The 18,100-nt window shown below is 38.1% G+C and overlaps 2 protein-coding genes across 3 annotated transcripts; one reads left to right on the top strand and one right to left on the bottom strand.

Moving 5' to 3' along the window:
• Positions 1-145: 145 nt before the first annotated feature.
• LOC134805493 (uncharacterized) lies at positions 146-7,581 on the bottom strand. Of its 2 annotated transcripts, none has more exons than XM_063778799.1 (6): positions 7,061-7,581; positions 6,545-6,628; positions 5,557-5,628; positions 5,300-5,449; positions 4,176-4,322; positions 146-699 (listed from the first exon to the last, which is right to left on the bottom strand). In XM_063778799.1, the coding sequence occupies exons 1-6, from the start codon at positions 7,341-7,343 to the stop codon at positions 218-220; spliced, it is 1,218 nt and encodes a 405-aa protein (XP_063634869.1). In that variant the 5' UTR covers positions 7,344-7,581; the 3' UTR covers positions 146-217. The 2 variants fall into 2 exon arrangements, with proteins under 2 accessions (XP_063634869.1, XP_063634893.1); XM_063778823.1 differs by having other exon boundaries at positions 4,176-4,319.
• Positions 7,582-8,902: 1,321 nt separating this feature from the next.
• On the top strand, positions 8,903-17,388 carry LOC134793584 (T-complex protein 1 subunit delta). Its single transcript, XM_063765200.1, has 11 exons — positions 8,903-9,132; positions 9,478-9,530; positions 9,774-9,863; positions 10,524-10,691; positions 11,521-11,662; positions 12,031-12,239; positions 12,580-12,719; positions 13,288-13,492; positions 14,444-14,726; positions 16,290-16,495; positions 16,905-17,388. Exons 1-11 carry the CDS (start codon positions 9,027-9,029, stop codon positions 16,920-16,922), a joined length of 1,620 nt encoding a protein of 539 aa, XP_063621270.1. The 5' UTR covers positions 8,903-9,026; the 3' UTR covers positions 16,923-17,388.
• The last annotated feature ends 712 nt before the right edge of the window (positions 17,389-18,100 follow it).

Raw genomic sequence — 18,100 nt, 5'->3', positions numbered from 1 at the left:
AAACCTGTGTCGAAACGTCGGAAATTAAGGTTACACAATAAATTCGCGTAAGACCAGGTCTTAACTGTTTTAATATGTGATCAAAATACGAAAGTTCAAATTTAATATGCCTTTTTTGCTTTAGTTTTTTTTTTACAATCTTCGCAATGTATTTTTTATTAAAAATTATGATTTCATGATATTGTTTAACTCAGTTATCAATTACTTAATGTAGATCCTAAGATTTTATGACGTAGATACATACCTCTCTTCTTATTACTTCAAATACTTGAGGACAAATCCCAGACTCGATCTTAAGTCCTGCAACCATTTTATTTAGAGTCGATCGCGACGGCAGGATAAAAATTTTGTGCAGGAACCTATAGCACTTAGGGCTTTGTTTCATTATCGACAGTGCTATTAGTTTTTCTTCCAATGAAAATCGACGCCCTTTCTTATTTTTATTGCAAAGGTTGATTTGCATTTTCAAAATAGTTTTCGCATACGGATTCATGTCTTTTGTCAATTCTTGAAAGGATTTCTCTTTGTTGAATTTCAAGGCCCTCTTAGCCCTGTGGTAAAAATCTGCCTGACGTTTAGATTTTTTATATTCGTCGTATATCATTCGGCCCGTTGGTGTCAGGTTCATTAATTTCCCAATCAATCGTTTCCTCTGCTTCTGTGGCCTTTTCGCACTTTGAACTTTAACTTCAACAACACCTGAAAAATATAAGCATTTAATTTAATTTAGGAAATTTTTATGTGGACACTTACTAGTGTCCGACCGAAGGTTCGGTTTCGGTTTCGGTTTCGGCCAGTTTCGGCCAAAAAATCATGTTTCGGCTGTAGTTTCGGTTTCGGCCAAAAAACGGCCGAACCTTTCGGCCGGGCCGAAACTTACGAAATGGTACTTCGTACTATGAAACTAAACTATGTGACAAAGACCAAAAGTTGGGGAATAAGTAGGACAACAATATTAATATGTACCTACATAATATACTGATTCATGTATAGGTACAGTAATTAATTGGTTTATTATCAAAACAATTCTACTAATGAGGGCGCCACTAGACGCAGTCTTAAGAGGCTGTTAATACCTATAGCACGCACACTGTCTAATTGTATCGGAGTAAATGAAATAGCACTGTCGCATGTTACTGGGCCTGGGCAAAGGAATAATAAGAAAACTCATCATCTTCCTCGCGTAATCCCGGAATTTTTGCCACGGCTCATGGGAGCCTGGGGTCCAATTGACAACTAATCCCAAGAATTGGCGTAGGCACTAGTTTTTACGAAAGCGACTGCCATCAGACTGACCTTCGAACCCAGAGAGTAAACTAGGCCTTATCGGGACTAGTAGTAGTACGTAAGAGTTTACTACTACTACTAGTACTACTACTACTACTAGTCCGGCTTCCTCACGATGTTTTTCCTTCACCGAAAAGCAAATAGTAAATATCAAATGATATTTCGTATACCTATAAGTTCCGAAAAACTCATTGGTACGAGCCGGGGTTTATACCTGCGACCTTCGGATTGAAAGTCGCACGCTCTTACCGCTAGGCCACCAGCGCTCAAGGAAATATCTCGCTTTTTAATACAATGGACGTTGGTTGGAGTTTGTGCTCAACTACTTATCCTGAACCCTGAAGCACGGCTTTGACTTCGCATGAAAGTTCGCCTCACTGGGGTACTTCGGACTTTTAGGCCCAGGTGAAGATCGGTACCCGGCCTTGCGATATTTTAACAAAAAATTTCGCGCTCGCTGCGCTCGCGTTTTTGTTTTGGTTGACCCTGTATCTACATGTTTACTTGACTGGTGAATGAATAGAGTTAGACTAAGAAAATTCTGCAATTATTTTGATAGCATACGCAGTGCAACTAGTGCAAATGTTATTTATACGTAATAATTTCATAGAAGTTTTGACGTTTATAATAACACTTGCACTGCGTGTGTTGTCAAAATCGTTGCAGAATCATCTTGGTCTAACTCTAGTAATTTTCTTAAAAAACTGCTAAAGTAACGTCAATTTCAAGGACATTGGGTGTTGACAGCTCCATAATATGTGTGTAAAAGCGGTTTTATGACATTTTTTTAACGATTTTAACAAGTCTACAAAAGGTTCGGTTTCGGTTTCGGTTTCGGTTTCGGCCGAAACTAGAGCCAAAGCCGAACATTCGGTTTCGGTTTCGGTTTCGGCAAAAAAACATGTTTCGGTCGGACACTAACACTTACTTAATCCAAAATCCTTCCTAAATCGTAAAGAACCGTATTCCGGATAGTATGGGTTCTGGGCCATGTCGCGTCCCGAAGTAACTTATATATCATTAGATATAGTGCATAGCCTATATCGAAATGCTAGGAACACAATTTTTGGCTCCGTAACTTTGTTTAGACTAGTTGGGAGGTGAACATATCAAAAGTCCCCGGCTGTAGCCCCGGTGCTGGGGGGTAGAGGGGGGTAAGCAGGTCTAATTTTTCGGTTTTTCACTGATATCTTGGAAACTTTGCGTCTTAGCGACATCCCCCCCCAAACAAATGATACCAAACACGGCCTATCAGCTTCACTAATGTAGATATCAAGATAAAATTGAAAGCCCTAAAATAAACTTTCAAGAGCGGATATCTCAAAAACTATTTAAGATATCGAAAAACTTGACTTAATAAAACTTGTAAAAAGAATTATCAGCTTTTAGTTTGTCTTAGTAGTCATGTCGCTAAGACGCAAAGTTTCCAAGATATAAGTGAAAAACCGAAAAATGAGACCTTCTTTTCCCCCTCTACCCCCAGCACCGGGGCTACGGCCGGGGACTTTTGATATGTTCACCTCCTAACTAGTCCAAACAAAGTTACGGAGTCAAAAATTGTGTTCCTAGCATTTCCCTCTATACCTTCTTATTGCTTGGCCTATGTAATTTATCTGTAAAATATTGAAACATTGTATTCATACTTTTCAAATGACAGATTCAGTTTTTTTTTAACATTTTAAAATGTTTGACTTTGGCCATAATTCAATTTAAATGGAAATCGTTACCGCCGCGCGCTACAAATTATTATTCACAAAAAATATATGAGTGCCTATTATAAAGTGATACTTTTTAGAATGAGGAATAAATGAGCTAAATTGTCCAATATTTTATTTAGTATAAATCACTACACTGTGATTGTAAAGGCCAAAATTGTCCTAAAAATACATATAATATTCATTTTTTGTGCAAAATTCAGTTTATTTGTATGAAAAGGTATAACGATTATTTCAAAAATGAATTCCTCGTCTCTAAATTATACAAAAATGATATATAACTTGCCCTTATTGCTAATAAAATGAAGAAATATAGCATAGATTAGACCTGGGGAGCCGACTATTTCCCCTCTCCCCTTCTTTTGGGTATACGGTATGATTTCGTTGCTACCGGGCCAAATTAGCGCATTCTCCTTCTTCCTCGCGTTATCCCGGCATTTTGCCACGGCTCATGGGAGCCTGGGGTCCGCTTGACAACTAATCCCATGATTTGACGTAGGCACTAGTTTTTACGAAAGCGACTGCCATCTGACCTTCCAACCCAGAGGGGAAACTAGGCCTTATTGGGATTAGTCCGGTTTCCTCACGATGTTTTTCCTTCACCGAAAAGCGACTGGCAAATATCAAATGATATTTCGTACATAAGTTCCGAAATACTCATTAAAAAAAATTAACCAAATTAGCCCATTATTTGGTAATAAGAGTATGCAAGGCATCTAACACAATAATAAAACGTCTATGAACAGAAATGGGAGACATATTTTATAAGATTTGACAATATCCTTGAAGAATCTTCAGACATAAACGGCAATTAAGCCACCAGTGTTGGGTTGCCTATAATCATATGCCCACTTTGATTAACAATGAAACTATTTTTCCGTGAATGTACTCGTAAACCCCTATCCGTTAGTATGCGATTCATTAATGGACGCACCATGGCCCAAATCGGGACACGGTTCTTTGTAACTGCGTTTAGTAAGACTCTGACTGCACTAACTAGAACCATTTGTTTAGTTAGGATGCCAGTTAGGACGATTGAATTAGTGTGTAAAGCGTTTTTATATGTTTTCCGAGCAAAACTCAATCTCCCAGGTACTTTATACTTAATTGTACTACAATGTACAAATTGCGGCTAAAATATCAAATATAAATATTGTCAAGGTAAATACTAACTTTGAACTTGAGACTGTTCCCTTGGTGAATTGGTAGAGGTAACCTCCTCAACCGCAACACATTCTGGAATATTTGCTTCTGGCAAAATCTGCTGCTCTTCAGCATTTGATTGTTTGATTGCAGCTTCAGCAGTTGTTACAAAGACTGCTGAAACAGAAATAACAATTATGAAACAATCAGTCTCACACATATGGATCATGCCTCAGTTCTAGCAGGCTCGCACGGGGCATACTCTAGTTAGACTTACACATGATGATCGTTATTCAAGAATTTCGAGACCTGAACAGGTAAAACTTAGTTTCATTAAAATTACTAGTTACACAAATTGACTTCTGAAATTATTAAATTTCCATTCACTTAGTATGGAAAATGGTAACGAAATAGGAATATAAACCTTGGGGCTTTTTTTCTCCTATTAGAACAGAGAGACTTCGTGATTCTGAGCACTTAAAATAGAATGACACATTTATTTGATTTGATTTTTCATTACTCAGTGACTATCATCATATTCATAACGCGAAAGACAGAGTGAGATAACCCTATAATGGGCATAAGAGTGTTAGAAATTGTGTAAAATTGAACTCTATCACATTGTAATAAAGTTTCAAATGATAGTGGGGAATAGGTATATTGCCTTTGCTTTAAAAATGATTAAGTTTAAGTACTATTTTATGTAAACACTGTCATTGCCATACAATAACATAAAATATTGCCATTGCTTTAAAAATGATTAAGTACTATTATATGTACTGTCACTGCCATACAATAACACAAAATAAGTTTTTGGCCAAAATTTCATTTTTGGTACAAGCTTTTATCGCCGACTGTACTTTTTTTTCCACAAGCAACGAATACTCATCGAGACAATTCTAAGAACCCCAAACACAATTAGGTTTCGTTGTTTTATCACGGAGTTCCTATGGCCACCTCCGGTCTCCATCATCAGATCACCTCGATGACACCATAATATTGCATTGTCACCCGACTTACATATGTATGTAAAATTTCAGCTCAATCGGAAACCGGTAAGTGGATCAAATTTAACTTGCAAGATTTGATTACACACAGACAACGGTCAGGTGAAAGTAAATAAAAGCTTGTAAAAATGATAAGAATTCACTAACCTTCATTGTGTGACTGTACACTAGGTGAAATACAAGCTGTAACCTTCTCAGCTACAACAAGTTCTGTAATAAAGCTGCTGCATAGTTCGGGCATGGTCTCCTTTTCAATGTCTGAAGTTGTCGGGACAGGTTCTGTGGCTATAGAAACGGCTGTAACATAAAATAGCACTTTAATTTTTTTTTATAAGATTTACTAATAACTTGTGATAATATTAAAATACATAGGAAATAGTGTCATATTCATTTATTTAGCTTACCCATAGTCTGTTTTGGTGTATGGCCCACTGCGGTTGATTTAACCCCCGATGTGGATGGAATGGCAGGAGACGCTAAAACAGAAATACATAATAAACACATTAAAACCGTTGAAAATTATTGTTAATAAGGGCTTATAATTATTATAAAATATCTTCCAAAGGACCTACACAGTGCACATTGCTACAAATTTGTTATGGGTAGTTACGGAAATACTTCTATGGGATAACTTTGGCTTTTCTTATATACATGCGTAATTAAAATGTACGTATATTGGTAAGGCATGTAGGTCCTTCCTCTGACAGTTTTGTTTCCTTATTGGAAATATTACTGTGGTAGGGTAGAGTGGTAAAATAAATTCATTGCCTTCCAAAACGGAGTTATTTAGAAAAAGTATATTTGAAATGGCGCCAAATTTTTTAATAAAATTCCTATTGAACTAAGAAATACAGATGACATGATTAGTTTCAAAAGTAAGTTATTTAAATTTTTAGATAACAAAGCATATTATGTATAAATAGATTTTAATTAACTTTTAAATGATAATTTTGGATGATAAATATTTAATAACATATAATTATAGTGTATGTGAATTTTTGTTAGATGATTTTGATAATTAATGGTAACTGCGCACAGCATGCAGTCACAGTCCATAAATGAAAAATTGTATGCCTTACGGCACAACATAGTGATACAGTGATGTATATGGGACCTGTACTTATGTTTGACAAATAAATACTTTTGACTTTTTTTTACTTTTGTGGTGATATTTTATAAAAAAAAATATTGCCCATGGAAACACTAGCCATGCCTGACCTTAATACAAGAAATTGATTCTTTACATTGCTTGCAGATCTAAGTACCATTAATGAAATATATATGTGCATAATAATATTAATAATGTCTTTGATAAGAAGGCATTAATTTGCACCTAAAATGTAATTGAGTATCTATCATGGCTATCATGCATTTCAGAAAAATTAAACAAACCTTTTTGAGGCACTTGTTGACAGTATGTGTGGTCGTCATGTGATTTACGAACATATGCATGTTCTTTCAGCGGATCCATGTTTTCTAAAATTGATAACAAAATATTATTTTTAAATAACTAAAGTGAAATGTGGTATTATTTATCTACAAATTCTGCATGGTGTTTTTTTAGGATTGGGAAATTTCTATATAAATAAAATAATTAATAAAAGACTGCAACACTTGCCAATGATATCTTTACCCAAAGAAGTACAAAAATGCTAAGCTAAAATTAACACACAAGTGTTAAGATATTAATATCGATCGCATGAAATAATTATCTTACTAGAAACATATGCTCTTATTACAGGAATAAACAAACACTTTGTATTACCTACACATAATAAAATCACCATGCCGTGATTCATGAGTCATCAATTGCATAGAAGTTTATGACATTATCTTTTATGGTCGTAAATGATACGAATTAGATTAGACTGATTTATTATATCACTTCTTATCATTTTCTACACTTACCGGCATTTTCATGAGATGGGATCCCACTGTTAATCTCATCTTGACTGAATAACGAAGGATAAGCCTTCGCGTTGAGACGCCGTGTCGATGCCGAAACAAACCGCTGTTCGAAGTGTTTCTCACAAATAAAAGCTTTTCGAACTTGCTCCGGCGACATATTTCCAAAACCATTTGTTTCCAAACACTTCAACCACATAATGAGTCTTTTCTCAGTACTAGGAAAACGGTACAAAGTAAAAGCGTCCTTTCGCAGAGTTTTACACACACAGCACTGATAATACATTTTGCACAATGCATAAATGCTTGCAGAACTGGGTGATGGATGAATCACAAATAAAGCGGAGAGGATAAGTACAAGAACTTCACTCGATCAACACTTTATTGCAATTGAAAATAATTTAAACTGTTCAAAGTTTTCAACAAACATGGGCGACAACCACTGACAACTGACGTTTAGGCGACGATCGGCCAATCAGAGCGCGGCAAGTTGTCAGTATCATCTAAAAGCAACATGGCGCTATCGTACACATTCCGTTGTACGTAGATTAACAGCCGTGCATCAATGTGCGTCATTCAAACGCTTTTTTAACGCGCGTTGAAAAAGCTGCCGTGCGAACGGGGCCTAACGATAAAACTGTGCAAACGCATCGACAACGATTTTTCTAATATAATTTGCAACTGCCACCGATCAACGATAATCGACAACGATTTGTCTTACACACGGCAGATAAAACTGCGCAAATCGGACTGCACAGTTTAATCGCTACGATTTAATGTTACGTATGTAGCCAGCATAATACAGTCACTTGCGCAAGTCACTTGACTTATTCCCGCGAACCACTTCCTTGATTTATTTGCTTCTCGGTCGCTTGAATTAGTAAGAGCGATAGAGAGGCAGATAACAAAGTTTCTTAAGGCCCCAGTACACAATGGGCCATCGCCGGCCACTCCAAGGGACGCAGCCATGCGGTAGAATAAGATAGCAATATCACTTGCTCCCTCTTACGCATAAATGCGTCCCTTGGAGTGGCCGGCGATGGCCCATTGTGTACTGGGGCCTTTACTTCAGTTAAGCCCCCTCCACACTCGTGCGCGAATCGCGGCGAGAAGCCGCGAACGCGAGTGTGGCGTTGATTTTCGCAGACAGCGAAATCGACTACACACTCGCGTTCGCGGCTTCGTCCGCGATTCACGCGCATAGCCTGGAGGGGGCTTTAGGGTTAAAGGAGTACTTCAGTTATTTGATCTGTGCGCAAGCATAATATGCAAAAATACCGGCGCGACGAGTTTACAGCTCGCGCGAGTACTTCTCGCTATACCTCTTGCCCATGAATCTAGTATATAGCTGGATCTGGCATGAAAGTTGGGGGGAAGTGACCGAACAGGATAGTCTTATATGTATCTTTCAGTAGGAGTAGCAGCGAAAGAGCAATTATTGTTGGTCCTTGTCACAGTCTCACATTTTATTTGTTGCCCGCCGTAAATTTAGTATGGATTATGGTGGGCAACAAATAAATTCGACCAACCATAGTGTCGCATTGCGTATGTTTTGTCCCTCACGGAGGCACGCGTATACCGCTTCTATAGGAACCTACCTTCTATAGCTGGTCAAGCAGATCTTGTCAGTAGAAAAAGGCGGCAAATTTGAAAAATGTAGGGGCGACGGAATATCGTCTTATAGAAAATTTGAATTTCGCGCCTTTTTCTACTGACAAGATTTGCTTGACCGTCTATATGCTCTTGCCTTTACGTGGTCCAGCTAATTGCGCCGCGTGCAATTATCCAGAGAAAAAAAAAATCGAAAAATACACTTGATAACTGTCAGTTCAATGAGTTCAAAGCAACTGTCACTGTCAGTGTCAACAATTTTAATATTTGTGCTAGTACTCGAGAAATATATTTCTACTCTTAATCCGCTTTAATCGTGTGAATCTTGATATAAACGAAGTGAATTAACCCAACAACAATGGTTATTAAAGCGGGCGGTGATTCCGCTAAAGTTAATTCGGCTGTTTACAAGGATAAAAGCAAGCCGACAGACATTCGGCTGAGCAACATAAATGCCGCAAAAGGTATCTACACTACGATTACCTATATGACTAATAACATCTGATTTTTTATTTCTATTGCAACGACAATATATGAATGAAATACATAATCTTCGAAAACATTATGTAATAAGGAGGCTTAAATTATCTAACTACATAGCTATTTTCCCTTTAACCGTCTGTTTTACGCGATATTTTCATTTTTTATACGTCTCGGTTTTGTTGAAGTTCTAAGTTTAGTCATGTGACTATAGAAAGGGAATAAAAATTAGAAACTTTCTTAATGATTTACTGTAGAAAGGCACAGATTCTATGTTATATGTGTGATTAGTTTCATTATTTACATCTAGGTATATTATTATTTTCCAGCCGTATCAGATGCTATCCGCACCAGTCTCGGGCCCCGCGGGATGGACAAAATGGTAACAATTAAATTCTACTGAAAATTTACAAGTCAACAATTTTTTATTTATTCACATTATGTATTGTAAGTACTTACAGTGGTGTAGCATCAAATAAGGAAAGTATGTTAATTAATTGAAAGAGCCTTAAATAAATTGTTATCTTTTTAATTTAATTACTATTAAGCCTTTTACTAAAGTGATAAGGATATAAAACATTGAGATTGAAACATTTTGCAGCTCATTCTAAATATTTACTTTTAGATCCAAGCCGCGAATGGTGAGGTGACAATAACCAATGATGGAGCCACTATTTTGAAACAGATGAGCGTGATTCACCCAGCTGCTAAAATGGTAAGGGTTATCAGTGTATATCCAGATATTCACACAGGTTGTTTCTACTTAAATAATATTGGTTAATTTTGTTTTATATAAGTATGAAAAGTGATATTGGTTAATTTTTTTTTATATATGAAAAGTTTATGATTCATTACTTGGAGTCTACTAATCCAGGATATTCATAATTGGAAATAATTGGTGTCATACCATACATGTTTGTCATTGAGTCATTGTTATTCATTTCTGAAAAAAAAAACAAGATAACACATGTTTTCAATTTTATAACAATTTGTTTATAGTTCGTTATTTGAGCATTAGAAGGATCTCCTCAGAAGTAGCCCTGAGGCTATATATTGGTATTATGTGGAGTAATATAAAAATAATTATGCTTGGGATTTTTCATAGTGTACCATGATTCTGAAATACATACATGTATGTATATAAACATTGTACATAATACAGGTGGAAAACACAATAAAACAAAATGTATGCAATCTACAAAGGCAAACATGTAGAGGACATGGTATTAATTGCTATTCACTTTAAATTTTAACTACATAAAGTGCCTGATTTAGAAAGTGCTTAGTTCCATATAATTGTATGGCTACGAAATACTAGAAGTCAGGAACATTTAGGACGCAAGTTGGCTATGAGTATATTTTGTTGCCATTTCAGTTGGTAGAACTGTCCCGCGCCCAAGATATTGAGGCGGGTGACGGCACTACCTCAGTGGTGGTGATTGCCGGAGCCCTGCTGGATTCGGCTGAAAAACTCTTGCAGAAGGGCATCCATCCTACAGTCATTTCAGATGGGTTCCAGAAAGCTCTACAAATGGCCCTACAGGTAATTTTTTTTTTTAACTGCTTAAATTCACTTATTTATTTTATTTTTATTTTATTTATTTATGTTATGGAGATCCAACAGCTATCTATACAGAGTATGCCATATTAATAAGAGATGGAAAGCCAATTACAGGATCACACATGTAGCTACAGATTATTACATTTAAGTTTACTTAAATGAAAAGTGTCAACGCTCGGACACAGCAACACACAACATAAAGTTTTTTACAGTACCTACATATTAAGTACAATCCAAAAATGACAATATTTTAAAACACCTACAATCAGAAATACAATAGAATACTTATAAAGAAATACAATACTTATAAAGAACACTAATAAATATACCTAATTTAAATTATACTGTAGTGTTTCATTATACATATAACTTCCATTTGGCCGCCAAAGATGTCAACTTTCCTGCATTACACAAGCCACACGAGGGTTAAAAAATTAAAACAAAACCCATGTAACTCAGTTGTGTTGTATTGTCAACACAAAATGTTGCACTATATTGACCAAATAATGGTTAGTTCCCGATTTGCCGGATTCTCGTATACTCGGATTGTGACGTGCGAAACAGGAATCCGGCAAAACAAGAATCTGGTGAATTGGGAACTAACCCAAATAATTTGTGCAATAATAATTGAATTATGGCCTCTTTTTGTTTACATTTTTTTAAAGATTCATGTGGAATAGAGTATACAAAGAGCACCATATAAATATGTACAAAGGTAGTGAAAAGATATATTTGTTTGAATTAATAATTATTTTGTTAAGACAACTTGTAACTCTTTATAAATTATTCTAATGGTTCCCCATTCTCGTAGGTGATTGAAGGCATGGCGACTCCCGTGGACCTCCAGAACGAGGAAGCCCTGCTACAGGCAGCAGCCACATCCCTCAACTCTAAAGTTGTTTCTCAGCACTCAACCATTTTGGCTCCTATTTCTGTCCAGGCTATTCGCGCTGGTGAGCTATTGATTCTAATAATATTTGTTGTACAGTGAAATCTCGATAATCCCGCACGTCGGTGGTCCGGTATACCCAGTAATCTGGCACTGAATTTCTTCATCCAAGTTAACTATTTTGCTCTTACAGAATGGCGGCATTCTTAAAGCGCGTGTCGATGGCAAATGCGGTGTGCATAAGCCCTTATAGCCAATCCTTCACACCATTAGGTGGGTCCACACGAAACGAGCCCCCTCGCAAGGGAATTGTGTAGACGTGCCTCGGCCGCGTTGCCTCGGGCGAGGCACGTTTCGCGCGGCAATTTCTGTGTGGACCCGCCTATTATAAAACGCCCTCAGGAATGAGTACTAACTGTAGTTGATTTCCAGTGATGGAGCCGATAGTGGGCGGCGTGGGCGCGCGCGTGGACCTGCGGGACGTGAAGGTGCTGGAGCGGCTCGGCGGCACCGTGGAGGACACCGAGCTCGTGCAGGGCCTCGTCATCCCGCACCGCGCCGCCAACGTCAACGGACCGCACAGGCTTGAGAAGGCCAAAGTCGGCCTGATACAGTTCTGCATATCGCCGCCCAAGACTGATGTTAGTAGCTGTAGTTAGTGAGAGTGTTGGAGTGGGGCGTGGCTCGTGCAGTCTATCCAGACACTGTACAGTCAACTCAAATATATTTTTACGCTTTTGCACCTTACTCCTTTGTAATAAGGCGAAAAATGTTCCTATTCAACTGTACGTAATACAATACATCAAGATCAATGAACTAATGATTCACTTTTGCCAATGTAAATCAAAACCTAAAAGCCGAAAAGTAATCTTTCCATTGGCGTGATACTTATGACGTCTTTGGCGTCAAAGTTAATAAAAAAAAACTACTTAATTTAAACAAGTCAGGTATTTAAATAACTAGACTTTATTTCGTATACAGATGGACCACAACGTAATCGTGTCGGACTACGCCGCGATGGACCGTGTGCTCAAAGAGGAGCGCCAGTACATCCTGAACATCGTGAAGCAGATCAAGAAAGCGGGCTGCAACGTGCTGCTCGTGCAGAAGTCCATCCTCAGGTCAGTTTACTAACGAACTATCCATTTTTTACCCGCAAGACAGGCTAAGGATAGAATCACATCTATCAGGATCGAGCCGCATTTTATGTATGAGCAAATAACTCAAGAATTGAGGCAAATACCCAGTATGTACGAAAGAGACTGGCCAATCAGATTACCTTGAAGGAAAATGAAGTAAATGTTGCATTTTATAGGTTTTTGTTTGAGACTTGCTTAAAGGTGATATTCCATCTGTCCAATATCTTGGTCCAATGTTATTGCGTCTCACTCTCATTAAGCAAAATGTGAGGCATAATACACATTGGACAAAGAAATTGACCAGGAGGAATACCACCCTAAGCAGCATGACTGTTTTGCGCGAACTTTGCGTGGCTATGCACCATTCATTAACCCGGTGTTAACCGGTTAAACCTGGAGTTACAATGATTGTCAGTATAATTTGACATTAGGTTAACGGTTTAATCGATTAACCTCGGGTTAGTGGGATGGTGCAAGTGGCGCTAAGCTTATAATAATGATTATGTTATTTACTTAACTTAAATATTGACGTCCAATTTCGTTGTTCCAGAGACGCTCTGAGTGACCTAGCGGTGCACTTCCTCGACAAGATCAAGTGCATGGTCATCAAGGATATCGAGCGCGAGGACATCGAGTTCGTGTGCAAGACGCTCGGCTGCCGGCCCATCGCGTCGCTCGACCACTTCACCGCTGAGAACTTGGTCAACGTGGATCTGGTCGAGGAGGTCAACGAGCCCTCCGGCAGGTATATCAAGGTGAGTTATTAGCGAGATGTGTGAGATGTGACGCGTGCAAGAAGCTCGGCTGCTGACCGATCGCTTCGCTCGACCACTTCACCGCCGAAAACCTGGTCAACGTGGACCGGTTTGCTTTTATCGGTCAAACGGGCGTCGCACGTAATTCGGATCCGGCTTTAAAAATGTAGACACGGCGTTAAGCGACCGTTAGGCTTCGTTCACACGGCATTGTCCTGCACGTTTTTTTGCAGTATACGTCTTAACGGATAAATAGTGGCACATACTTTGTGCATAGAACCATTCACACGGCGTTTGTACTGCAAAAAAACGTACATTGTTTATACGTTTAAACGGATACTCATCGGACTTGTCAAGCAAATCGAATGAACTTTAACGTATTCGGTTCGCAGTGGCGAGTAGTATAGTTCTGTTTGATTCACACGGTACGATTTTATACGTTTTTTTATCGAACAAGCATCTATAGTACTCGAGCGTTTTTTGGAGAGATCGCACGTATTTTGTTTGTAATTTCGTGGTTATTTCAAAATTGTTGACGAATCTTCTATACATAACGAAGTATTAATTGATTTAGTGGAACAAAACTTTCAATAGACGGACGTCTATTGAAAGATATTGAAAAACTTTGTTTAGCGTATCTATAAATTTTGAAATGTTTTATTACACACTGATTTTTTATTTAAAGGATGTACCCAAAACTTTCTATTTTGTCGGCGGCGAAAGCGTTATCGCCATCGATACCAAAATAAAAGTACGATGAAGCGTGGATCCATCTCGGACGTCCGCCCACTTCGACAACTGCGTGAAAACTGTCGCTACTCGGCGTGAAAACGGATTTTAAACGAATGAAAATCTACCGTGCGAACGCCCGACCGGTTGGACGTTTAAAATCGGATACGTGAAAAAACGTGCAGGACGTCGCCGCGTGAACCTAGCCTTACTCTTTCCCAGATGACGGGGTGCGCTAGCGGCGGGCGCACGGTGTCGGTGCTGGTGCGCGGGTCGTCGGGCGCCGTGGTGGCGGAGGCGGCGCGCTCGCTGCACGACGCGCTGTGCGCCGTGCGCTGCGTGGCGCGCCGCCCCGCGCTGCTGCCGGGCGGGGGGGCTCCGGAGGCCGCCGCGGCCGCCGCGCTCGCCCGGGCCGCCATCGCCGCGCCCGGCGCCGACCACTACTGCCTGCGCGCCTATTCTGATGCGCTCGAAGTTATACCTTCTACGCTCGCCGAGAATGCGGGTAATTTTTTTTTACTATATATTCTAGTTAAGAAATAGTACATTATTGTCGAGGCTCGGAAGTAGCTACTTGCAGCCTTCCAGCCGAGTCATATATAGTGCTTTTCTCAAAAATGGTGCAAGAAATATACATATCATACAAATATTTTACAAAAACAACGTTCTTACGTATAAATTTTCACAGAAAAAAGTAGAAACAATTGAAAAAATTAGCTTTGCCGCCTTTTTCTTTTTTAATAAAAAATAGAAGTGTATTTTTCTGCCGAAAATACGCCAACCTATTTGAGACAGCTAAGTAGTCGCGGTACTAATCATCTGTTTGGCTGTTTAATGGGCCTGTGCCTTCATTTGATATGGCCATTTCAACTTTTAAAAAGTTTGGAACTCGACAAATAATGGAATTTGTATGCAACATTGCAGACCCAAAATCGAGACTGCAATGTTTTTAACTTTTGAATTTTTGACTGACCATAAACTACGCGCTTCGCGACCTATTTTTTAAACGGCAAAGTCGACTTTGCCGTCCATTTTTGAGAAAAAGGTTTTTATCTACACACATATCATAAACTCTCTATGACGCCTTCGAAATCCGTAAATAATGGCCCACATTACGATAAACTGTTTTGTTACAGCAAATTTCTTATCAGTGAAAATGTGGTAATAGCTTCATTACTATATCAAAATCGATTTGGTAATGCATTTTAAATTTCGAACATCTCTGAATAAAAAAAGCAATTTGATTTGACCCCTATTCTAATATCAGTCGTCATGACGTTTTATTCGAAATCAAATGACAATTGCATACAATATTGACAAATCCCGTATGTAAGTTGGTATCGGACGATATGGTAATCGACCCCGACTCTAAGTTTGTCTCTGAATAAAAAAAAACTACGGATGCGTGACATACGTGAAAAAAGTTTTCCTTTGCCGCCATTTGACGTACAGTTTATATTTTAATTAATTTGTAAGTAAAAAATAATTTGTTTTGTTGTTTTTAAAGTAACTATAACAAAAGTTTCGTGTAAATTGTGCGATAAAGATATTTCGGAGACGCCAGCTCATATCCGCGAGTTCCGCCAGAGAGGAAAGTGCCCCAATGTCGGCTGTAATATGAGGTTAGTGAATATATCATAGAAAGTTTATAATATGTGTGTAGATAAAGCAGTGTATGTAACTGTACATAATTAGGCATTAAAACACTCGTGTGATACTATTATGAAACTCATTTCATTCGTTTCATAAACCCACACTCGTATTTTAATGCCTTTCATTATGTAGCAGTCACATAAACTACTATTACAGTACATATGGACCTATTTTCCCGCACTAGTGCGTAAAATAGCACTTTTCGTGCGTATGTCAAAAGTTTAAAGGGCCATATGTACTGTAAAACGTTGTACGATACACATGCGAATAGGTACACACGAGAGAATTTCCTCTTTTCCGCACTTTTATCGTAAATAACTATTCTCTGAAATATAGCGGGTTTGCAAGTCACTCAAAAAATGACTCGTCGACCTTGCCATTACATGTATCCATTCTATTTATCCTCCCCCCACAGGCTTGAACCCGATCGAGACGGTGACGGAGCTGCGTGCGGCACACGCGGCGGGCGGGTCGGGCGCGGCCGGCGCCGGCGTGAACGTGCGGCGCGGGCGCGTGACGGACATGCGGCAGGAGCACGTGCTGCAGCCGCTGCACGTTACCGCCTCCGCGCTCGCGCTCGCCACCGAGACCGTGCGCGCCATACTCAAGATCGACGACATCGTGAGTATACACTATACTTATCTGTGACCCGGTTGACTGATTGACCGGCATACACGCTTCACTGATAGTTAACTTTCCCAGACCGCACCGATCTAGGTTTCATAAAAGTTTATACTTTTTTGTGATTCATTTCTAGACTAGTAAATTTTAGCGAAAGTGTAATCCAATTCGAACCTTTGAAGTTGAAATTCTATTGATGTCTGTGGTTTACACATTATATGTATATGTACCTAGAAAAGAAAAAGTCCGTAAATGTGTTGCTATTTTTACAGTACCACATTAATCCGTTATATCAAAAAAAAATCCTACGATACCTTAAAGGAGCGCCTCTACATAACAGTAACAACATGAAACCCTCTAATAAATATTCTCAACACCTGAATGCTAACATAGTATTTTTTCTTTTCAGGTAAATACTATGAACTGAAGTGCCTACGCTATTCACAAAGTATTAGTTTTAATCTCCTTAGTTTCAATAAACGCTTGTTTTAATTTTCGTCACAGGATGGCATTTATGTATGTTCACATTTAGTGTTATATTATATTATTACTAATTCAGAATTAATGACTGTTAGGTCTCATATACTGCTTTTTACAACTTGATATCACAACAAAAATTGGAACTAAAATAAGAAAGTTCCTAAAATATTAGTCACAAGTACTTGTGTCCGAGATAATTTTCCGAAGATATCTGCACTATTGTTTTCGCATTGAAATAACTTTTAGGGAATTACTTTCCCTAGTATTAAATGTGTAGCCTGTCTATCTTGGATATATTGATTTTTGTATTTTTTGTGATACTAGCTACAAATAATTCAAGTCCCGGAAAATTTAATAAGGACTGCACACAACTTTAAATAAATTAATATTTCAAAATAAAAGTATTAATTCAATTGACCTGTTTATTTAACTTATCCCATCGACTCACTGACCCAGTGACCCAACTTTACGTCAGATTGACCTGTTGACTGAACGCGAACAACGCTTCATTGCGTCAAAAGCTGCCAACAAACTCGATACCGTAAAATCAGGTTATTCCCACTTACCACTATAGTCCCAAGTTAGTTATAGGCAGAGATCGGACAGATTGGCGTCATTGCTCGCAATAATGTGGACATGACTCCAAATTTGATTAAATAATTGGTCATTTAATTATTTTTTACCTAACATTTAATTTGGTTCCCTAGTCAATAAATAGCACTTAAATATATTGTTGATATAAAAAATGAGTACCTACAGAAAATTTGGAAAACATACTGATTATTTTTTTTATAAATTTACATACATTATAAGAAATCTGTGTGTTATTTATTGATTAGAATCAAAATTAAACCACAGGTAAGAAATTAATTAAATGATTAATTATTTAATCAATTTTGGAGTCAGGTCCACATTATTGCGAGCATTGACGCAAATTTGTCCGATCTCTGGTTATAGGTAATCCCAATAGTAACCAAACTATAATAGTCCAGTAACAAAACTTCAAGTCATAATTAAGTATAAATGACAATTTTCTACTTGCTTTTGAGTTTTTTCTTGCCTTTATAAATTTATTTAGTCATTGAAATAGTCCCATCTAAACGACGATATACAATAATTTTGAAC

The sequence above is a fragment of the Cydia splendana genome, chromosome 1, assembly GCF_910591565.1.
Source record: "Cydia splendana chromosome 1, ilCydSple1.2, whole genome shotgun sequence".
Classification (NCBI taxonomy): Eukaryota; Metazoa; Arthropoda; class Insecta; order Lepidoptera; family Tortricidae; genus Cydia; species Cydia splendana.
This window is presented reverse-complemented; position numbering and strand designations above follow the sequence as displayed.